The sequence below is a fragment of the Bactrocera dorsalis genome, chromosome 6 (assembly GCF_023373825.1).
Source record: "Bactrocera dorsalis isolate Fly_Bdor chromosome 6, ASM2337382v1, whole genome shotgun sequence".
NCBI lineage: Eukaryota > Metazoa > Arthropoda > Insecta > Diptera > Tephritidae > Bactrocera > Bactrocera dorsalis.
Genome location: NC_064308.1, coordinates 28,198,466 through 28,223,900, shown reverse-complemented (window position 1 = coordinate 28,223,900; position 25,435 = coordinate 28,198,466). Strand labels below are relative to the sequence as shown.

The following is a 25,435-nucleotide window of genomic DNA, read 5'->3' as shown; positions in this document are numbered from 1 at the left end:
CAGGAAAAGGTGGTAATCACTTGGCGCTATGTCCGGGCTATATGGTGGATGCGATAAAACCTCCCATCCGAGCTCCCGTAGCTTCTGACGAGTCATCAACGAAGTGTGTGGTCTGGCGTTGTCCTGGTGGAACACTTCACTCTTCCTGTTGGCCAATTCTGGATGCTTCTGGTCGATCGCCTGCTTCAAGCGCTCCAGTTGTTCGCAGTATAGAAGAATTAAGCTTCTGGCCATATGGAAGCAGCTCATAGTGCATGATTCCCTTTCAATCCCACCAATTCCCTGTCCGTCAATCCCAGCTTGACCGTTTTCGCTCGATATTGTCGTATGTGATCCATTTCGTTGCCAGTCACCATCCGCTCCAAAAATGGGTCGAGTTCGTTCCGTTTCAGTAGCATATCGAAGGCGTTGATTCGGTCCAGAAGATTTTTTTGCGTCAAATCATACATACATTGGCAACTCTGAGGGCTACCGTTCAGACGTGTATGTTAAGAACGCTCCGTTAAAATAATTAAAAATTATTGAAAATTATTAAATTACAAGTGAAAATCAATAAGTAAACTCATAAGTACAACTTATTTACTTCTGCACAATATTGTACAATTGTTGCACAACAATAGTGATCTACCGACGTCTGTTTAACATTTAAACATTTGTGTAAGTGCGAATACATTAATACATACTCAACATGCCACCCAAAAAGCAAGTTGATGCTAGCGCTTGCGGTAGCTGCTCAGAACCAGTACGTAAGAATACAAAAGGTCTAAGATGTGCATTATGTCAGAAATGGTACCACGTTGAATGTCTGAAACTGAGTAACGCAGAATTTAATGTCATTGCTACTAAAATCAAAAAACATGACATACAGTGGAGGTGCACCGTATGCAGTGAATTTGAGGCTAGTGTTAGAGACATTGATATTGCATCTGATGAGGAGCCTGATGTTAGTGGAGATGACAATATTAATAAATTAGAAACAATTCTCAAGAAGCAATTCGAACAATTTTCCCAAGCTTTCAATAACAAATTTGATAATTTTAAACAAACTATCGGGGAGAGTATCGCTGAACTCAAGAAAGAAGTATACAAGCTTTCTAAGCAGAACGTTGCCATTGAAAAAAAATATTCTAACTTGAGTGACAGGATCTCCTCCGTAGAAAACAAGCTCAACTCCTACAGAAATGTATCATCTCCGGAAGACATCATAAGGGAGATGAACGATCGAAAAAGGAGAGAGAGTAATGTCATTGCCCTTGGCATCACTGAAGCTACTAGTGCTGCTGGTAATGACAGACTGGAAGCCGACAAAACTTCGCTCTCGGCAGTCTTACCCCCCGAAATCTCTGCCAAAATACCTCAATTCAGGATTCGTAGACTAGGTCGTCCGGCAACCGGCCGTACACGTCCCCTGCTCATTGAGACTCGTTCAGCGACCGATGCTAGGGAGATTTTTAGGCTTAACCAACGCGATGGAATGACAGTTACCTTCAAATCTGATCAGACTCCAGCACAGCAGTCTCTTCTCAGTGAGCTGCGATCCGAACTCGATACTCTTGTCAAAAATGGTGACACGAGCAAAACCATCAAATACATTCGAGGAGTACCGCAGATAGTGAACAAGAATTTTCGTTCGATCAGTGAGAAAAAGAAACCTGAAAACCCTTCAGATTTATTACCAAAACACCAGAGGCCTTCGGACAAAGCTGTCTAAGTTTATGACAGTATCTGCGGCTAGTGGTCATGATCTACTCTGTATCACTGAGTCGTGGTTAAACTCGTCAATTAATGATGGCGAGGTAACTGATAGCACTTATAAAATTTTTAGAAGAGATAGAGATCCAATATGCACTGGTTTAGATCGTGGTGGTGGCGTCTTCATCGCCGTCAAACGCCACATCCATGCCGATTTAATTACCACAGATGACAGAGATTTGGAATTGGTATTCGTAAAAATCATAGGTACTGTACTTAATATAATTGTTGGATGTGTATACATGCCGCCTCTTACAACACTGGAAACTTATCGTAAACTACTTACAACTCTCAACTATATCAATGTCAAATACAATAACGCAAAGCTAATAATCGTTGGTGACTTCAACTTGTCAAGCAGCACCCCCAGAGCCGATTGCGAAAAATTTGTATACGATGGACTTGCTTTACTGGAATGCATCCAAATAAATAACATAAATAACCTCCAGAACAATCTTCTGGACCTTTGTTTCAGCAATGTTGAGGCTTACGTGGATAAAACCTTACCTCTCGTTCTTGAGGACAAATATCATCCTGCCTTCGTCATAAATCTAAAATTTCAACTGAACTTAGAGCATTTTAATCCAGCCACTTACTCATTCAGGAAAGCTGATTACGTCAGCCTCAACGCTTTCTTTCATCGAGTCAATTGGACGGTACTGTACGCATTGGACACCATTGAAAGTAAAGTCAATTGGTTATACAATACCCTTGAAGTAGGAATATCACAATATGTACCGGTTCACAAAAAATCTATCAGTACCTATCCCTGCTGGTTCTCCTATGAACTCATAAACAAGATCAAGCTCAAAAAATCAGCACACACTCAATACAAGAAAAGGGAAAACCAACACAATTACAACCGTTTTAGTACTCTAAGGAGGGACTGCAAAAGACTCTGTGCGGAATGTTACAGTAGTTACGTAAACAAAGTTGAGAACATGGTCCAGTCTGACACCAACGCATTTTGGAAATTTATAAAAGATAAGAAACAAAATAATATTGATATACCATCCTCAATGTCCTGGATGGACCAAATAGCTGACACCGGCCCGGATATTAGCAATCTTTTCGCCTCATATTTCAAGACTACATTCTCCACACATACTCACGGCAATCAGCACGTTGATTCTAACTCAACTGGATCGTCAACCAACGTTCACAGCTTAGAGGTCCTATACAATGATGTTCTGCAGCAGCTATTGAAATTAAATCCAAACAAAGGTGCCGGACCAGATGGGATACCAAACGTTTTTTTAAAAAACTGCGCCATCGAGCTTTGTGAGCCCCTCACTCATATCTTTAACTACTCACTTAAATCAGGTTGCTTCCCTCGTGCCTGGAAACTGTCTTATGTGAGTCCAATACACAAAAGCGGCCTAAGGTCTGAAGTAGCAAACTACAGGCCCATCTGCATCCAATCAGCATTAGCCAAGCTCTTTGAAAAGTTGGTTCTGCCTCAACTATCACTAACCTTCAAGGAGATCATCACTATAAAACAACACGGATTTGTGGGTGGCAGATCAACTGTGTCAAACCTCTATTTGTATGTCAACTATATACTCAACGCACTGAATGAAGGACAAAAGGTACATTCAATCTACACCGATTTTAGTAAAGCGTTTGACCGGGTTGACCATATGATACTCGTCTCAAAACTATATAAATATGGCGTCAATGGCACCGCATTAGATTGGCTCAACTCATATTTAACTGACAGGTGCCTACAAGTCAGGGTTGACGGACATCTGTCTAGAGAATATGAGGTCACATCTGGAGTTCCTCAGGGATCGCATTTAGGACCACTACTCTTTAATATTTTCATCAATGACATTGTACACAACATACAGTCTGAATGTCTGCTATATGCCGATGATTTGAAAATCTTCAGAATTGTTTCAAACGATTCCGACGTCACACAACTACAACAAGATATCGACTGCTTAGCAACCTGGTGCCTTAAAAATAATCTCGATCTCAATGCGAAAAAATGCGCTGTCGTATCCTTCTCACGCTCTCATAACAACATCGTCCCCAACTACAAACTCAACAACGAGTATCTACAGGAATTAACCGAAATCAAGGATCTAGGAATTACTATAGACAACAAACTCACATTTGCAAAACATATTGACAAAATAACTGTGCAATCTTTTAAAGTGCTTGGACTCATCAACAGAACAGGAAGGGATTTCAACAACCCGAATTCTCTGGTCACACTATACCGTTCACTTGTACTGCCTATATTAGAGTATGGCTGTGTTATCTGGTCTCCATATACGGATACACAAATCAACCGAGTTGAGAGAATTCAAAACAAATTCTGCAAGACATTGTTGTTCCATCATTCGTTAAGGATGCGGGGACTCTCCACTGAGGACATCCGCTCCCGTTTCAGACTCAATAGCTTAACCTCGCGTCGGATGGTCGCTGATGCGGCATTTTTCTACAAAATTGTCAACGGTCTGATTGACTCCTCAGAAGCACTCAGCAGTTTTGAGCTTGCACCTGCTAGCCTCTCGCTCAGACATAACAGACTGTTAAAAACAACCAAGACTCAACGAAACTACGTATACCACGGACCAAATAATAGGATTGCTAATCTCGTAAACTCATTACACGCAGACATCGATTTTTATGGAGGGACATATCAAGCTTTCATCTCGCAAACCAAAAATTTATTGTTTATCTATCACTAACTCTTTACTTACATTTAACTGATTGTGTACATATATCACTTTTCACATTCATATCTCTATATCATTTTGTATATTTTTACTAAATATTCGATGTATAAAGCCGATTGGCGTATGGTTTATTAAATAAATAAATAATAAATAATCATCAAGCTGTTTTGTAAATGGTTTAATAAGATTTGGAGATTAACTCCCATCTTCTGTGCGATGTCACGAGATGCCACATGCCGGTCTTACTTGATGTTTTCCATGATTTGATCAACAACTCAGAAGATCTGAGCAGCTGTTTATCTTGATTTCTTGGACCGCAGCTATCGATGTTCGCGATTCATGAGTGAAACTATCTCCTCGATCATACTCTGGAGTCCGTTGCAGTACATTTGTAGTATTCGGGTTTGACGCGGGTGTCCAAGGGTGATTCTGGGGGATAGGGAGAGGCGTGTGGGTGGTGTTTGTTGCAGTTGTAAAACCCGCAGGGGCGACTGTCGCACTGTGGTGTTGTTTGGCGACGCCACTGTTAAATGTTGCGGGGGCAAACTCCTGCAGCATGGGGCAACGTACGACTCACTCACGAGTGGTACTCAGACCGGACCACGCTGGGAAGTGACACTAGCCAGTGCAAGAATTGCACTTGACTGATGTGACGTTTTGACGAATAACGGTCTGACGAGCGGACCAGACTGTGCGAGGAACCAGGAGTTGTGGAGTGGTTCTCGCATGAGGATTGGAGCTGGAGAAAGGTTTGGGGAAGGACAAGTCAGAATTGGAGTCATTTTGCTGTTTGAGCTCCTGTGGGCCGTGGTGGTTCTCTGCTCGCCACTCGGGGTGAGTGCCGGTGCAATGCGCGAACTGGGTGCACATTGCATTGCCGTAGAGGCTAATGTCGCAGTAGTGCCTTGGCAACATCGAGTCACGTAACTCGTGGTCCACTCCCTATGGGTCTTAAGTCCTGAGCAGGTCTTAAGATGGTCCCATCCAATGCATGTATTACACCTGACCGAGGTGAAGATTGGATGGAGCCTTTTGGCGCGAACGCAGCAGAAAAAATTCTTCGGGCCAGTTAATTCATATACTTATGAATGGTTAAAAAAATATATGTTTTCTTTTGCAGAATATGATCTTTCGTTTAGTTTTCTTTAATATGATTTGATTCTTAAATGAATTTATCATTTGTTTTGAGTATGTATAGTTTTATATTTGGATTTTGTCCGAGATAGAAAATATTAATGCTTGGTGATCAGTGTGTATAGTTAAATCTGATATACCGTAAATATAATTCCTAAGTTTTCCTATAGCCCATGCTATTGCTAATAATTCTTTTTCCGTTGTACAACAATTTTCTTCTGTTTTTGTTATTGTTCTTGATATAAAATATGTAGGTTTCTTTTCTTGTGATAAAACTCCTTCTTCTTCTTTACTGGCGTAGACACCGCTTACGCTATTATAGCCGAGTCAACAACAGCGCGCCAGTCGTTTCTTCTCTTCGCTACGTGGCGCCAATTGGCCAGGTCCTTCTTCACTTGGTCCTTCCAACGGAGTGAAGGTCTTCCTCTTCCTCTGCTTCCCGCGGCGGGTACTGCGTCGAATACTTTCAGAGCTGGAGTGTTTTCATCCATCCGGACAACATGACCGAGCCAGCGTAGTCGATGTCTTTTAATTCGCTGAACTATGTCAATGTCGTCGTATATCTCGTACAGCTCATCGTTCCATCGAATGCGATATTCGCCGTGGCCAACGCGCAAAGGACCATAAATCTTTTGCAGAACTTTTCTCTCGAAAACTCGCAACGCCGACTCATCGGTTGTTGTCATCGTTCAAGCCTCTGCACCATATAGCAGGACGGGAACTATGAGCGACTTGTAGAGTTTGGCTTTTGTTCGTCGAGAGCGGACTTTACTTTTCAATTGCCTACTTAGTCCGAAGTAGCACCAGTTGGCAAGAGTAATCCTGCGTTGGATTTCCAGGCTGACATTGTTGGTGGTGTTAATGCTGGTTCCTAAATAGACGAAATTATCTACAAATTCAAAGTTATGACTGTCAACAGTGACGTGAGAGCCAAGTCGCGAGTGCGACGACTGTTTGTTTGATGACAGGAGATATTTCGTCTTGCCCTCGTTCACTGCCAGACCCATTTGCGTGGCTTCCTTGTTCAGTCTGGAGAAAGCAGAACTAACGGCGCGGGTGTTGAGGCCGATGATATCAATATCATCGGCATACACCAGCAGCTGTACACTCTTGTACCTGCTCGATTAAGTGCTGCAGCTCGAATAATTTTCTCCAGCAGCAGATTGAAGAAGTCGCACGATAGGGAGTCGCCTTGTCTGAAACCTCGCTCGGTAATGAACGGCTCGGAGAGGTCCTTCCCGATCCTGACGGAGCTTTTTGTGCTTCTCAACGTCAGTTTACACAGCCGTATTAGTTTTGCGGGGATACCAAATTCAGACATCGCGGCATAAAGGCAGCTCCTTTTCGTGCTGTCGAAAGCAGCTTTGAAATCGACGAAGAGGTGGTGTGTGTTGATTCTCCTTTCACGGGTCTTTTCCAAGATTTGGCGCATGGTGAATATCTGGTCGGTTGTTGATTTACCAGATCTAAAGCCACACTGATAAGGTCCAATCAGTTTGTTGGCGGTGGGCTTTAATCTTTCACACAATACGCTCAACAGAACCTTATATGCGATGTTGAGGAGGCTAATCCCACGGTAGTTGGCGCAGATTGTGGGGTCTCCTTTTTTATGGATTGGACATAGCACACTTAAATTCCAATCGTTGGGCATACTTTCGTCTGACCATATTTTGCAAAGAAGCTGATGCATGCACCTTATCAGCTCTTCGCCGCCGTGTTTGAATAGTTCGGCCGGCAATGCGCCTGCCGCTTTGTTGTTTTTCAGGCGGGCAATTGCTATTCGAACTTCTTCATGGTCGGGCAATGGAACGTCTGCTCTATCGTCATCGATTGGGGTATCGGGTTCGCCTTCTCCTGGTGTTGTGCGTTCACCGCCATTCAGCAGGCTGGAGAAGTGTTTCCTCCCTCCTATGGCGAAATTACATCTGTAGTTAAATCAAAAAGGTTTGAGAAATCTGTTTGAAATAGTGCAACTTGTTCAATTAAGTTGGTTTTAATTATTCGTTTAGCTTTTATAGCTTCTAATTTAATTTTTTTTTTAGCTGACATTGTTTTACTTGTTATACTATTTTCTCCTTGTAGTGGTTTGTTATTTGTTATATCCGTGTATAAATTTCTTAAAATATCCCGCTAAAAATGACCTTAATTCTTTCAGGGTTTGAGGATCTACCGTTATCCTATTATATGCCCTAAATATTCGACTTGTTTTTTAAAGAAGTGTGATTTTTCATCAGAGATTTTCATATTGGCTTTATGTAATGCGTTTACTATTATTTGGATGTGTTTAATATGTTCTTCAGGTGTCGAGGAATATAATAACACGTCGTCGATATATACAAACGCAAATTTGTTTATATATTCTCGTAGAATATCATCAACACATCTTTGAAACATTGAGGGTGCATTTCTTAATCCGAAGGGCATTCGTATGAAGTCATATTTTGCTCCATTTATGGAAAATGCTGTTTTTCCCTATTTTCTTTTTTATCATAATTTGGTGAAATCCTGCTTCTAGATCTATCGTGGAAAAATATTTAGCTTTACATAACGCTTGAATTGTCATATTTATATCCAGAATAGGATATCTATCTGTTATAGTTTTTGAATTTAATTATTGAAAATGTATCACTAATCTTTTCTTGGGTTTTCCATTTTCATCTATACCCTTTTTTAGTACTGTCCAAACTGGTGAGTTATAAGGACTTCTACTAGGTTGTATTATATTATTCTTTAATATTTTTTTTATTTCTGAATTGACGAAATCGTTATCTGCATACGGATATTGGTTTCGCGATGTATCGTCAGCTTCTTCCATGTGGCTGAGGTTCAGGTTGTTGGTGTGTGTTGATCCTTTGTATCTGTTGAAGAATGATGTTTCTGTTAAGTGATTTCGTTTGTATCCACTGTTTCTTTGAGGTTCGTCAACATCCATGCATTCTTGTGGAGGTTGGTATGTATTAAATACTCTTTGAGGTTGTGCATAATTGTAATTAATCCTCATTTGTTGCAATTGATTTTGCCTGAAGTTGTTATTATGGTTAGGCTAATTATATTGGTTTCTTGGTCATTGGTTTAAATTATTATTTTGCCATTTTGGTGGATTCAAATTAAAAGGATTTGTCTTTTGTGGTATTATTCCATGTTGATTAGTTGGTTTTTGCCAAAAGTTATTTAAATTTTGTTTTTGGATTTCGATAGGTCGTCTTAAATTTTTATTTAAGTAGTGTATTGTAATCGTATTTCGATTTGTTTAGCACTTGCATAGGTTTGCATTGAGCTTTAATATTAATTAGATGCTAACGCTGTTGCCAAATTTTTATTTTTTAATTTGTAAATTGTGTTGTAGATTCTTGTTCAATATATTTGTTATTTATTTCTGTTTTTAGAAGGTCCACTGTATTTTTAATCAGCTTCTTGTGCAGTGTCAATGTGTATTGGAAATAAGTGTCCAAGTCTTCTGTTGGTTGTTGTGCCAATTTCTTCATGTGTTCTTGTATTTCATACAGTGCGTTTGGGTCGTGATATAGTGCGTCCAAAGCTTCCATGATACTGTAGAAGTTGAGAGGTGTGTCGTTGCATTCAAGTAACATATCTGCATGCCAGTGATTCTTCTTCTAAAGGTTGTAATGATATTGTAGAATTGAGGTGTGATCTGGAATACTTGGAGTGGTTCCATAAATTTCATTACATGTGACTTCCATATCGTATATTCTTTATTGTTTCCTTGGAAAATAGGTAATTCCTTTATTACTTCAATTTGTACATCTGTTACATTCTGGTATTGCATCGTGGTTTCTTGGTATATTGTTGTATTAACTCCTTGTCCTTTCTCCTTTCCTCGTCCAATTTCGAGAACTGATCCTGAATGTAGGACATTATGTACTTTTCAGGAGTGGTATGGATTGTAGCTGAAGGATTTACGTCCTCGTTTGGCATTGTCCGTTTTGCTCCTTGACTCATTTTTGGGGCTGTCTATCTTCGTTAAGGAAGATTTACAGATTTTGGCTTTCTTTACTAAAGATTTTAGCTTAAGAATTTAGATGTCCTTTTCTATGCGCTTCGAAGACTCTTAAGGATGCCAATGTCCTGTTGTGCGATCTCCTCCTTCCCAGCAAAAAGCAGTTGAGCCCCCAGTTAATTCATATATTTATGAATAGTTAAAAAAATATTTACTTTCTTTTGCAGAATATGATCTTTATTCTAGAAATTCACATACTTAATGAACATGTTTTCGTATTATGCTATGGGGTTATATATTATTCTTTAAGTTGATAACATATTCATGTTTTGTGGCTTAGGTCTAAAGTCTAATTGTGTTATTTGTTGTTAACAAGTGCTTGTCGTGCGGCCTATGCATGTGTATGCATGTCTTGCATTCGGGTATGGTGTAGTATGAGTTCAAAGTCCTGTGTTTGATACTCTTGTTTATTTGATTAGGGCAGAACTGGCTTTATCAGCGTCTCTCATATACTCGTGTATAAGTGCCGTTTATACTCGTATTAACTGGCCCGGATTGGACTCAATGCCCACACGAGTCAAAAGGATATGGAGCAGCCCCCCGCCAACTCCGTTGCTCTAGCGACGACAAACTTAAACTCACTAGGGCGATTCAAAAAATTTTTTTTTTTCGATTGGTAATTGGAAAAATAGGTTCCTAGACACCTCTAAGAAAGCCTCTCCAAATATGAGTTTTTAATTGTAACGGGAAGGTCCTCCTACATACAGTTTTCTATTTTTTCTTATTATCAGATAGAAAAATTTATACCTCGCTTCCAACGACTTGAAAAAATATCTTATCTTATCTATCCCTAAATTTTGTAGGAAATTGAATGCTCTACAAAAAAGGTCTCATGTGATTTTTTCGTAAACCCAACCTTTTAAAAGATATTAACAGTTAAAGTTTGATTTTTTTTGGGAAAATTTTTTATTTCTTATTAATTTTATAACTCAGTGAAAAAAACAATTATTATAAATGATGAAACTCATAGTTTTGTAGGAAATTTACTGCTCTATAAAAATGGTCTGTAATGATTTTTCGATTAAGTTAAGCGTTTACGACTTTCATCATTCATAATGATTTTTCATTGAGTTATAAATAAAGAATAAAAAATTATAAATAAGAAATAAAAAATTTTCTCAAAAATAAATAATAAAAATAATTGAACTTCTATTTGTCCAGAATAGACCCCAACATGTCTGACCTATGTCCTGCGTACAATGAGTCTCCGCATGACACTGCCCACCGCTTTGCATGTCCCGCCCGCCAACCCCACTCATCTGACACCCTTTTCTCTTTGGTCCGACGCCGTCGAAACAGCATGTTTCTTGCGCCTCTCGTTAGATGACGTCGACGACAACTTGGATAATCCCTACCATTCTAACGGGGATTGAATAACCGTTAAAACAACAACACCAACACATAAGGTTTCTAAATAAAAATAAAATCATTATGCATATCTAGAATATGGGCATTGTAGGTGGTATCGATTCGATTTTATATATTTTTTTCAATTATGCATATTACTAAAACGACACATAATAATAAAATGTTTCCAGAGATTCATTAATGTACCTCACATACTACTCCCAATCATAAGGAGTAAAGTCACACGGAAGATATATGTTTATTATATTGGCGCTACAGCAAGTTTTCGCTCAATTTTATCCATTTTAGGCACAAAGATACATTGTTATGAGTAAAACACACTGTTTCATTTTCATTGATATAGCTCACATGTTGATCAATATATACAGCACAGTATATGGGATCTAAGGGAAATAGTGACATTTTTGACACATAGACATACCATGGTCAGGAAAGGATTATTCCAGAATATATTTGCGGTAAGAAGTAAAGTATAGGTACTTGAATTCAAAGGTGGTTGTTCGATTCCGTCCATTTTCGCACTGTTACCGTGTTAAGATTATTATATATGAGTTATACAAGTAAGGGTTCGAGTGCAACCGAACATTTTATACTTTTAAAGATTGTAAGAATCAAAGCCAGGGAAATACTTTAAGCTGTAAATCATCAACCAGAGGATCGGAATCCAAGCAATTATATATTATATATATTTAACTCCTACCCTGACCGACATATTCGACATAAGGTGTCTTCGGGTATTTGGAGAGTGGTTAGCGGCAGGTTGAAGACCTTGGTGGGGTAGCTAAATCCCGTCGAGCCTAGATGTTTTAGTATAAGCAACCATCAGGTCATTGACTCCATCAGGGCCAATGGATTCGGCGATTTCGCTTTGTTGATAACATTCTGAGCCTCCTCATCGGTGAAAGTTAGTGGTGCGCAGTCTTTTGGCATTTTGCGTAGCCGTCGGTTAACACATCGTTCACCTTTGTCTACCGAAGGGTGCAGTGTAAACTGCCGGCTAAAATAGCTCGCGCACTTTTTCGGGTCTGAAAAGGCATGACCATTGAACTGAACTTAAACTCGGTCATCATGTCTCTTCGTATTAGACAAAACCTTGGCAGTAAACCAAAACTTACTCTCACCGGTGGAGAGGTTGCAGGAACTAAGGTCTATCTATTTTGTCCGCTTATGTTGATTTACCAATCACCGAATCTCCAAATTGACATCACTTATTCAGGGATCCCCGGGATCGGCATGGCGTAAGGTGTCGCGCTTATGTGCTTAAACAGCTACTTCGGCTAGGAATATAGGACAAAGTTCCGCAATCTTACAGCCGGGCTGGAACGAGCGGTAGTTGCTACGATCACCTTGCGGAATTGACGTTCGCCATCGAATACGTTGGTAGGAATGGGTAAAGCGTTGAACGTGTTCCCAGAAAATTCTGTGAAGCTGACCTAATTAGTTTTTTTAAAGTTAACGAAAGTACGGCTGTCCACAGAAACAAAATCGGGAGGGTTCTCGATAGAGACAATTATGGGCAGGTGGTCTGACCTGTTGAAAAAAAATTCCAATTGTAATTTGCAATGAGTGCACGATATTATTGACAATAAGGTAATAAAGATACGATGCCAGTCCCAACTTCCAAACGAGCGGGTTTAGATCTAGTAATATACATATTTATAGTTAGGGGTTTCACATAGTCTCATAAAGTTATAAGTTATAGCGATCAGAAAACATAGCGTTCAGAGTTGTATTTGTAACTTATTTTAGTATGCAATCCAACAATAAATTTTTGAAAATAGTATAAAAATTTATGATTCTGCGATGCTTTATGACACGTTGTGAGTACCCTAAGTATATAAATACTTTAACAAAGAAACAATCCATATATATCGCCGGTTTACGCGACAAAAAAGTCTTTATCTGAAGTCAGTCTCACAAAACTAAACTTTCTCCTTGTTCTCTGTGACGGCGAATCTAAGGATATGATTGTGAATCTAAGGATATGATTGTGTAAGACGAAATAATATATTATATCGCTTCAGAATCGTTTTCAGAAATTTGATTTCGTAGAACCCATTTTTAGCGTTCAAAATAAAAATTCTTATCTACAATACAAAAGACCGTTATACTTACAGCGTTACAAGCGTTGATATCTGTGATTTGCGCTGATTCCAAAAACTCTAATACTTTTCCCAAATCACCACTCCGCGCAGCTCGAAGAAATGAGATTATAGCTTCACTCTGTAAAAAAGCGATAGATTAATAGACGTGTTAATAATTTTCCACATGATAGCCAATCATGTTGGAAAAATAACAGGGTAGCAAACTTTTTAATTCAAAAAGTTCCTGATGATGGGTTTAAAAATTAAATTTTCATTTTTAATTCAAACCCAAAACCATGAATAGTCGAGCTGACAGGCGAAAGCCTTTAAGATATCAAAAATTAAATATGTACAATGCGTTGAATTTGCCAAGCAAAAAAAAAAAATATTGAGAATGTTGCTTCGTGTTGGCCTTCGGCTAGTTTACATATTAAGGGGTTAGAGGTAGCTAGAATTAAATTTTTTTTTTTTCATTTTCGTTAAACATCTTAAAAATATTCCCTGAAAATTTCACGTTGATTCGATCATTAGTTTTTGAGTTATTCGAGAAATAGGAAATAGAACCCGGGCACTTCAAAGCGCTAGTCTGAAACTTTAAACGCGTTTTTCGCAAAACTATGTTTTTTGAATCGGTGACAACTGTAACTCGAAAACCGTTCAGTAGAAATTTGTACTGCTTTTAGAATACATAATAAACTCGGGCCTGATCGAAGGATTTTTATTTTTTCGAAAATTTCGATTTTTTAAAACCAATTAACTGTCGATTTTTTTCGCAAAAATTTAGAAAAAAATTTCTTGGGGCCGCCATTTTGTTAATTTTGAGAAAAAAATAAAATCCTTGGATCAGAACCGGGATTATCTATTTATAAAACTCATCTTTTTTGTCCGATTGTTTTTAGATGAATCTCCAAGGACTTATGCTTGTCACCGCAAGTACCTTTTTTTGGAACAGGGTCAACACAAACAACTATAACTTTGGAAATAAATTTTTTTTGAAATTTTCGTGACTTCAAGTCAACACATCCTATAATAATGCCATATTACTACTTCTGTAAAATAACATGATTGCGTAGCAAAAGAAATACTGAAAACTCTCATTTTTTCGTGCCTCTGACTACCCCTAACCCCTTAAGGTTATTTATTAGAAATTTTCAGTAATATTACATTTTTATTGGTATGATACACGGACGGATAAAAAATTAATCTGTTTGGTTCAAAAAAAAAAAACACAAAAATTTTACTTATCATGAAACTCCACCTCATTCGCCCGAATTGCATATGAAAATAGAACCGACACAAAATATTGTAAAAAAAAAACTGGTAGAAAGCATGCAACTAAGCTGCCTTCAAGACGTCATGGATGTAAATGAAAAACGTACCCGATACAATTTTTATTTTTGTTTGGTTTTGTTAAGGTCTCTTCCCTCCCAGCCCTCCAAAAAGGCCTGGTGCCACCGAAACATACCACTTCTTGCTAAAGCAGCATCTGGGTAAGCTGTAAATGAAATGAAATTACTCGATAGAATTTTTTTTTGTTTGGTTTTGTTAAGGCCTCTTCCCTCCCAAGGCCTGGTGCAACCGAAACACACCACTTCTTGCTAAAACAACATCAGGACAAGCCTGCTGGATCATATCAGACGTCTCTGTGACAGATTTACCGAGTTTCACACAGAATTTAATCGCGTACCTCTGTTCTAACGAACGCTGCATTTTCGTTTGATGCCATTATACGAGTATATTGTCACCAGGCACGCTTGCAAAAGTCCAAACACTGAACACAATTTTCGGCGGTTTTCTAGCATAAATCGGCCGATACTAAACAATTTCACGTGGCTGGCTTGTTGGCATAGACCATAGACTTGACGTAGCCCCACAGGAAATAGTCTATCGGCTTCAAATCGCACTGGGCCATTTCGTTCATCAAACTTGGCTTTTAACAATTCGATTGTGACATTCGCTTTGTGGCTTGTGGCGCCGTCCTGTTGGAACCATATATTGTCCAAGTCTATATCATCTAATTCGGGCCAAAGATATTCGGTTATCATTGACCGGAGGCGATTCGCGATCATCACGGAAGTAGTACGTCCCAATGACGCCGCCCGGCCTTAAACTACACCAAACCGTAATTTTTTCGGAATGCAATGGGAACTCAATGTACTTTCACGGGTATAAAGAATTTCATTGATATCCCAATTTTGTAGCGTTCTTATAGTTGAGGCCACTGACTCCGAATTTCTGTAGTAAGTTTTAATGATTTCCACTCTTTCCATGATGAAATAGCAAATCTTACAGAACAAAAACATCAAAAGAACGGGGAAAACTATGACGTAATTTGCTGTCCCTATCGGTCCACTTTTGTACCGTCCCTATTGAAAAACCCGTTGTACTATAAATGCATGATTTCGATTCGTTCAGAGTTAAAACACATTTGCATTGATCAACGCGCATGGCCCGTTATAGGAAACCAATTTTGAAAAATATAGTATACTTCATTACAGAAAAGTTAAGAGACTGGGTTGATTCCTTTAAATAATTAACTGCAAGTTGTCACTTAAAAAAAAGCTTTAAATTATATAGAAAGTCATCTAAAAAATAAAAGGAATATTAAAATATCAGAAGTTTGAATTATGCATTAAAGATACAATTTACACAATTTTTTCTACAGACTGAAGGAGATCTTCTACGTAGTTATAGTTAACAACAGGTCGCCAGTCGTTTATTCACCAGATCCTTCTCCACCTGACCTCTCCAACTAAGTGGAGGTCCTCCTTTGCTTCCACTGTCGGGAACCCATACGATAACTTTACAAACTAAAGTGTTCTCTTCCATACGAACACAATGACCTAACCTCGTATATCTTGTACATTCCATCGAGTGCGGTATTCGCCGTTGCCAATGCGCAAAGGACCATAAATCTTCCGCAAAAACTTTCTCTCGAACACTCCTAAGGCTGACTCATGAGATGAGTCACTGCCCATGTCCTCTGCACCATATAGTGCGCGAATAATGAGGGACTTGTAGATTTTGGTCTTTTTTCGTCGTGAGAGATTTTACTTTTCAACTTCCTAGCAATTCTCCGTTGGATTTCAAGACAGATAATAATAATGGTGTCGATTGTGGTCCCAAGATAGATGAAATGATTAACGAATTTAAAGTTATGCCTGTCAACAGTGAGGTGTGAGTCAAGTCGCGAATGCGATGACAGTATGCTTGATGACCGGAGATATTTCGTCTTGTATGAGTATTTGCTTTCTTATTCAATCTGGAGAAAGCAGAACTAACAGCACGGTTGCTGAGGCCACTGTTACAAATATATTCTACGTACGCCACTTCCTACACTCTTTTAGAAGATTGTACCTTCTCTATTTAGCTCTTCAACTCGTATTGTTTTCCACACCAATGGATTGAAGAAGTCACATGATAGGTAATCTCCATGTCTGAAACCTCACTAGCTATCCAACGGCTCGAAAAGCAGAACTAGCGGCACGGTTGTTGAGGCAAATTTTACCAATATCTTCTGCGTACGCCACTTCCTACACTCTTTTAGAAGATTGTACCTTCTCTATTTAGCTTTTCAACACGTATTATTTTCCACAGCCATGGAACATAATAGGAAGACTCCTTGTCTGAAACCTCACTAGGTAGCCAACGGTTCGAAAAGGTTAATCCCTATTCTGAATAAGCTTTGGTGTTGCTCTACGTCAACTTACACAGTCCCATTAGTTTCGAGGAGGACAGTACCATTACGCAGACATAGCGGCATAGAGGCAGTTCTTTTTCGTGCTGTCGATGGCTGCTTTAAAATCGATCAAAAAGTGGTGTATGTCGATCTTCCTTTCACGGGTATTTTGCAAAATTTGAAGTGAGGTGAAAATCTGGTCGATAGTATATTTTCAGGTCAAAAGCAACACTGATCAGTTTGTTGACGGTGGCCTTCAGTCTTTCACCACTACGCTCGATAAAACCTCATATGCGATATTAAGGAAGCATATCCCATAATAACTGGCACAAATTGTGGGAGCGGCATTTTGTGAATTGGACAGAGCACACTTAGGTTCCAATCATCAGGCATGCACCTCGTCAATTCTGCGGAGCTGTGTGAATAGCTCGACAATTACTCCATCGGCCCCTGCCGCTTTGTTGTTCTTCAGGCGGGTGATTGCTATTCGAACCACATCATAGTCGGGCAATGCAATACATATTCCATTATTACACTTTCACTGCCGTTCAGAAAGCTGGATAAGTGTTCTTTCTATAACTTCAGCATACTACTTTATCACATCTTTGGGTCTTATAAGGGCATGCTCTGCTAGCTTTTTTAGCTCTTCATACTCACGCATTTCGGCCCTTTCGTCGGCCTTATCAGAGTCGGACAATGAAACATCTATTTCACCGTCATCGATTGGGGAAACGGGTTCGCCATCTTCAGATGTTACACTTTTTTACGATTCAGGAGGTTGAAGAAGCTCTTCACACTCACGCATTTCGTCCTCTTTCGTTTTTGCCTGCACATGTATGTCGCGTCCCTCTTCAACTGTCAGTATCTATCTGATCCCACACGTGTTGCGGTCGTTTTTAACGTTGCGAGGTAGGCATTCTGTGTTTTCTCCGCTGCGACACGACACTCTTCGTCGTACCAGCTTTTCTTTTGCATTTTCCGAAAACTAATGATTTGGTTTGAAGCTGCACCGTCCTTGTGTTTGTTGACGTGCGTTTTTTGCTGCACAGAGGTGGGTGCGTATCTTGGCTGCAAAAATTTAGTGGTCCGAGTCGACGTTAGGACCCCGAAGCGTACGCACTTCTAAAACACTGTAGACGAATCTCCGCCTATCACAAAAGGACCGATATGGTTGTTGGCTTTTCGATCCGGAGACAGCCAGGTAGCTTGATGATTTTATCTATGGTGGAATTTAGTACTACAGATGACCATATTTCGGGCCCCGTCGAAGTCGATTAGCATCGATCCGTTTGGGGATGTTTCGTCGTGAAAGTTGAATTTACCGACTGTTGTGCCAAAGATACCCCCCTTGCCCACCCTGACCTTAAAGTCACCAGTTAGAATTAGTGGGAGAGTGTTAGCTATGAACTATCTGGGCGTTTCTGACGCTAATAACTGTGGTGATGCTGTGCATTTTACGGAAGGTATGCTAGACTCAGGTGGTTCGGGAATAGCAAATATTCAAGTGTCTTCACATGGGAGTGCGATTCATTTAAAAGTGAGTTTAGTTTAATCATCCCAAAGGACACAATAATAAACTCAACGATCTATTCGTAAAAAGTGGAAATAATACTTTGAATCCTTAGTAGACAAACTTTAAACTAAGTGAAGCAAAGTCATTTTAACTCGGCTATGACCGCGGAAGCGGTGTCTACGCCATTAAAGAAGGAGAAGAAGAACTCGTTTCGAGACAGCTATTGAAGGAAATGTGGTCAATATCAGAGGCGAGACGGGTAAACTTGCTAAGAAAAACAGTATACTTCCCAAAAATGCTCTCGACTAACTAACAACTAACTTGTCACAGTTGAAGAAAAGCTCATGTACCGACCTATCTTTATGATTTAAATAATATCAAGTGGCAACCTTTAGCAGCAATTGAAGAACCCTAGATCTCATACAAGTCTTACTAAACACGTTCTACACGGCGCATTTTATCTATGTTTCTATATATTTGTTTTAGAAAAAACTATAAAAAATAAATTTTATTGCTGTTGAAAACGGCTACAACAAATATAAATTTATAATTCCCTAATCTATTTTTTACAGCACTGTGTCTCTTTGTAGTATAGTTTTTTAATTAAAAGTATAAATATTTGTCCACCATCGCTTCCCGTGGATCACCAGTGAACCACGCCGGGTAGAACGTGTTAACACAGGTTCAACAACGTTATCCAACAAACTTGAGATGACCTTGATACATTACAAAAAAGGTATACTCAATTTAGATCGTCATATAGAATTTTGTGAAAGGGCTGAGGATAAAACTAAGCAACTTCCTAGTATTATCATCAACCAATAACACTGATGTATATTGTATCACCGATTCCTGGGTCCATTCACCTATTCTGGATGGTGAAATTATAAATAACTCTTATTTAATTTTCAGGAAAGATAGAAATTCAACAAATTGGAGGAAACCTTATTACGATAAAACGCCCGATTCAAGTTGAGCTTATCTCAACATCAGACAATAGTTTAGAGCAAATATTCACCAAGATAACGTGCAATAAGTTTGATTTAATTATAGGATGTGTCTATCTGCCACCACAGTCTGCCTATGAAACATATGGTTCCATCTCCACCAGCTATCTTCTTCTTCTTTCCTGACGTAGACACTGTTCGCGCGATTATAGCCGAGTTAACAGCGCGCCAGCCGTTTCTTCTTTTCGCTTCGTACCGCCAATTGGATATTCCAAGCGAGGACAGGTCTTTCTCCACCTGGTCTTTCCAACGGATTGGAGGTATTCCTCTTCCTTTGCTACCCTCGGCGGGTACTACATTGAATACTGGAGTGTTTTCGTCCATTCGGACAACATGACCTAGCCAGCGTAGCCGCTGTCTATGTAAATGTCATCATATATCTCATACAGCTCATGGTTCCATCGAATGCGATATTCGCCGTGGCCAACGCGCAAAGGAATATAAATCTTTCGCTGAACCTCTCTCTCGACAACTCTGTTGTCATCGTCCATGCCGCTGCACCATATAGCAGTGACTTATAGAGTTTGGTTTTCGTTCGTCGAGAGAGGACTTTACGCTAGCAGCTGTACACTCTTATAAAATATTGTACCTGCCTGATTAAGTTCTGCAGCTCGAATGATTTTCTCCAGCAGCAGATTGGAGAAGTCGCACCATAAAGAGTCGCCTTGTCTGAAACTTCGTTTGGTATCCAACGGATCGGAGAGGTATTTCCCGATCCTGACGGAACTTTTGGTGTTGCTCAACGTCAGTTTACACAGCCGTTTAAGTTTTGTATGGATACCAAATTCAGACATCGCGGCATAAAGGTAGCTCCTTTTCGTGCTGTTCAAAGCAGCTTTGAAATCGACGAAGAGGTGGTATGAGCCGATTCTCCTTTCAAGGGTCTTTTCCAAGATTTGGCGCATGGTAAATATCTGGTCGGTTGTTGATTTGTCAGGTCTAAAGCCACATTGATAAAATCCAATCAGCTTGTTGAAAGCTGGGCTTTAATCTTTCACACAATACGCTCGATAGGACCTTATACGCGATGTTGAGGAGGCTTATTCGTAGAATGTTCTTTGGTTTCGGTTGCAGCTGTACGTAAGGAGTTTAAAATGCTGTCTCACAGTTCCCTTGTATCGAGTTGTTGACGAGTGTTCTCAGAGAGCAGGAGTGCAAGTCGAGTAGAAAATCGTTTTGCTGTCTGTTGTGATTGCAGCTTCTCGATGTCGAAACTTCCTTGTTTGTTTACGTGCATTTTTTGCTGCACAGAGGCGGGTGCGAATCTTGGCTGCAACAAGATAGTGGTCCGCGTCGATGTTAGGACCTTGGAGCGCACGCACATCTAAAACGCTGGAGACGTGTCTTCCATCTATCACAACATGATTAATCTGGTTGGTGGTTTTCCGATTCGGGGACAGCCAGGTGGCTTGACAAATTTTCTTATGCTGGAATCTAGTACTACGGATAACCATTTTCGGGGCCCGGCGAAGTCGATCCATTTCGTGGAGGCTGAATTTACCGATGCTAGTGCCAAAGATACCTCCTTAAAGGCGTTAAAGTCGCCAAGAACGATTTTGATATCGTGGCCTTCTCTTTCGTCGGGGCGTGGCCTCAGATCAGCGATATGCTGAAGAACTTCGCTTTGATGCAGATTGCGGCTAGACGTTCATCCACCATGGTGAAGGACAGTACTCTTTGCCACCACGAATCTCACACCAAACATGTGCTCTTTTATATGGCCACCGTAGTTAATGCCACAAGGGCCTACTTGTCTTAGTCCTTGTCCCGTCCATCGCATTTCTTGAACGGCGGTGATGCCAGCCTTCACTCTAACGAGGACATCAACCAGCTGGGCAGCGGCACCTTTCCAATTAAGGGACCGGACATTCCAGTTGCATGCCCTCAAATCGTAGTGCTTAATTCGTTTGCTATGGTCGTCATCAGATGGGGGGTCTCTTTTCTGAGGCTTGTTGTTCTTTTTCATTGGGTGCATTGTTTTACGTGGCCGGTCCCAAAAGCAGCGCACAACCCTGCGGGAGGGATGTTTCGCCTTCTGACTTTAGCTCGCCTTCTGACTTTAGCTCGCCTTCAAACGGATGTTCTTAGGCTACCCAGAGGATACTTGATCAAAGACCGGAAGTCGTGAGCTGCTGGAGCCATATGTAAAAGAATCGTTTCTGGCCACTCCCAAGTGAATGGCTATCAGAGAACTTTCCTCACTTGCGTGAACTTCTACACATGACTCCATCCTCCACCAGCTATCTTACCTTAGAAAAAAATTAAAAAGTTTGGACTCGATGATTACAATATATAGAACGTTAGTAACATATTTGCTGCTTTCTTCAAAATTGTTTATCCACCAGTAGTACATCGTCTAGATTTCAGACACTTTCATAGTCAGCAAACAACGCTAAGCTAACCGGAGATCACCGTTATCAATGAAGTCATAAAACAATGAAGTCATTAAATCATTTGGCTTGTTTTTTCATCTGGTTTAGCGTGTTCTAGTCGTCAACAAAACGATGTGTAGGAACAGATTGGTTTTCTTACTTCAAAAGTTTAGATTTGACAGCGCTGACACACGAAGTGAGAGAAGAGAGATAGAACGATTAGCTCCGATCAGAAACATATTTGAACAATTTTTAAAAAGATGGAAACAAGCAGACTTTTATTGACAGGACTGTAAAAATTATGTGATTAAAATTTGATTTTATAATTGCTTGTTTTTACTAAATTCTTAATGTTTAAAATTAGATATACTGTAGTTTTATATATTCAGAAGACCGCGTTCGTAATATGTGCCATTTAATTTTAGTACTTATGAAAATATTTAATAGTACATACGAAGTTTGAAGAACAATTTAAGTTTTTGTACTTTAATTTAAAAAAAACTATTACACTGTTTTACTAACTCTTATTCATTATTAGATATTTAATTATTCAACAACCATAAATAACTATTTTGCGGATTTTAGTACCTTTTATAATTGGAGCATAGAAAGCCCCCCACCATATCCATCCACCATCATATACGGAAGATTAAATAACTGACTGATTCCATATTTTCTATTGTTTTCAGCAAGTGCCACACAGACAGGAGACAGGAGGGATAAAATATAACCGACGATTTTTAATATTAAGTGTGAAATTTTTCTTCCGCTCAATTATTGTTCACTTTTACTCTATTATTATCAAAACTAATACATAAATGATAAGCTATCATACCTACTTTAACTTACGAACAATTTTATTGCAAGCCAATTGTATCTCCATAAAATGCATCCAGGTGTAGGAGCTGATGACACGACGGTTACCAAATATTTTTCCATTTCAATAATTATGTTGGGTTAGGTATACTAGCCGATGCTTGTGACAGGAGTCACTAGAATTCTACCGCCCCTCAAAAACGCTCCACTTTAGATCAATAAAATTACTGCAACCTTGATAGCTGTCACTTCTTCAGGAATGACACTACAGCCTGAAGAAGGAGTACTCCCAAAAAAATATCCATCCGTGAAAAATCACTGCACCCCATCCACATATATCTCCAAAATATGTGCACGGAGAACCAACGAATTCACTACATTTGCGCCCCAACGATTAATGCCGAGTAAGAGAGAACTGTTGGACCGGTCTACATATGTTGGAAGATCTTTGTTACTCTAAATGGAGATTGTGGCAAAGCATAAAGCCATATTTTTATTAAAAAAAAAAGTTCTTTTATTATAAGGCCACAGACCTTTTAGTAAATTTTGCATACGTTTTTAAATACTATATACTATCTTTTATTTTAATAAAAGTTTGCCAACGTACATAAAATAAAACACAAAACTTTATAAATATATCTATAATAAATGTTATATTTTAAGATTACTAACCTGTTTTGAAGGGATTGTTACAGCTCCTGAAGCTGCTGCATGTTTATTTATAACACTATTCTTCTCGTTTGCTGTAGCTAATGCCATTGTATGTGTTTGTTGTTGATTGTTCTGTTGTTGTATATCAATGGATTGTGCTAAGTTGATATCTCGATTCATTGTCAGGTACGATACATTTCCATTATGTTGTCCACCAAGAGTCATTTTTTTGTTAATGCAAGCCTATCCAATTTACAATAGAACATTTTTATACAAAATGCATTCGATTTTTTATTACGATAAATAGATAATGGTAAACGGTTAAGTGTGGAAATTCATCACTCATGCAAATAACCATGCCTAAAAAATGGCTAGTTCGAAACCAGGTTTATACCCATAGTTTCTTGGGCAAAGTTGTTCAGAACGATCCGTAGAACTTTTTCCGCATAAGCGATTTTATAGCAAAAACATCGTCACGCTCTAATGGGCATACTTTTGGTAATAAGCAGGTCCCCAAATTCTTTAAATTATATTTTATCCAAACAAAAAAAACTTTTATTTTTTGAAACCAGTTGTATTAAGAATTAAACAAGTAATGAATGGCTAAGTTTAGTTCTAACCAAATATATAGTCTCGCAACTTGCAGGTCGATGCCGATTTATCGACCAGTTGACAAAGAATCGGCCGATGCCAATTTGTTAAAGAAAGACATTAAATATTATTTCTAAATGTATTTAGTAACTAGTATAACAAAGAAAAGTATAAACAAATAACATCACAAAATAAATAAGCATTAAAGAATTACTTATACATAAATAAATATTTATTTACAATGCTTCGCATTACAATACTTCACTCCACCACCTCTTCGTCGATTTTAAAGCTGCTTTCGACAGCACGAAAAGGAGCTGCCTCTATGCCGCTATGTTGAATTTGATATCCTCGCAAAACTAATATGACTACGTATACTGACGTTCAGCAATACCAAAAACTGTGTCAGGATCGAGAAGGACCTCTCCGAGCCGATAGTTACCAAACGAGGTTTCACACAAGGCGACTCCCTTTCCTGCATCTTCTTCAATCTACTCATGGAGAAAATATTTCTAGCTGCAGAAATAAATAGAGATGGTATCATTTTTTATAACAGTGTACAGCTGCTGGCGTACGCTGACGATATCGATATCATTGGCCTTAACAACCGCGCCGTTAGTTCTGCTTTCTCCAGAATAGATAAAGAAGCGAAACAAATGGGTTTAGTGGTGAATGAGGACAAGACGAAATACCTCCTGTCATTAAACAAAGAGTCGTCGCAGTCGCGACTATGCTCCCACGTCATTGTTGACAGTCATAAATTCAAAGTCGTAGATAATTTCGTCTATTTTGGAACCAGTACCAACAGCAATTACAATGTCAGCTTCGAAATAAAACGCAGTATAGCTCTTGCCAACAGGTGCTTCTTCGGACTGAGCTATGTCGTCCGAATGGACGAAAACACTCCAACTCTGGAAATATTCGACGCAGTGAATCAGAGGAAGACTCCTTTGGAAAGACCAGGTGGAGAAGGGCCTGGCTTTGCTTGGAATATCCAATTGATGCCACATTGCAAAAAAGAAGAAATGACTGGCGCACTGTTGTTAACCGCGTAACGATGTCTACACCAGTAAAGAAGAAGGAAAGGCAAGAATAGGAAAGGCGATTACACAATGTTTCAAAAAGAAGAAAAAAGCGTAACTGCATTTTGATTTCGAAGACGGAAGTTCTTTCTTTCATAAATCTATGTATATCTTACATATAAGAATAAGTTGGGTTTTTGTGTGTTCGCTATAGCTGACTAAACCGTTGCATGAAATGAAAAATGGCCTGCATCACTTTGAAGAAAATGCAATGAAGTTGGTTTGTAAAAAAAAAAATCAGAAAATGTTCATTGTTAACCGACTTACGAGCGTAAATTAAAAAAAAATTCATTACTTACTTATAACAGAAAATGTTAAATTTAGACAGAGAACGGTATTTAACATTAAGCTAAGCTGCAACACACTGATAGGGGCGATTAAATTCTGAAAAATTCGAGGAAAATGTGCAATACCAGGTGCAACATGTATAACGTTGTTTACATTTTTTGGCATCCAGTTTGTACAGATTTGGCACTTTATATGTTAAATTTGTGATAAACGCGCGGATAATTAGAGAATTTACGTAAACTTCAATATGATATGCACTGGAAATACGAATTAGATGTGACGATTTCATAAAAATGAAGCTCAACAAAACTCTAAAATGTAGTAAAATGAAGTTGAGGCTCCTGTGAAGTAAAACATTTTGTTACCAATTGTACAAATTGAAAAATGGAGTAG

At 39.1% G+C, this 25,435-nt stretch overlaps 1 protein-coding gene across 5 annotated transcripts in view; it reads right to left on the bottom strand.

Annotated features, from left to right (window-relative positions):
- LOC105224889 (ankyrin-3) overlaps window positions 1–25,435 on the bottom strand; it is a 610,175-nt gene that overhangs the window by 88,119 nt on the left and 496,621 nt on the right. For all 5 annotated transcript variants that reach the window (XR_007423214.1, XR_007423215.1, XM_049460054.1 and 2 more), the window contains 2 exons: window positions 23,103–23,324; window positions 13,075–13,182 (listed from right to left, as the gene is read on the bottom strand). Coding sequence is in view for 3 of the 5 variants with exons in the window: in XM_049460054.1 (XP_049316011.1) it covers window positions 13,075–13,182; window positions 23,103–23,306 (312 nt within the window). In the remaining 2 variants the exon portion in view is untranslated. Of the gene's footprint in view, window positions 1–13,074; window positions 13,183–23,102; window positions 23,325–25,435 lie in introns of those variants that run through there.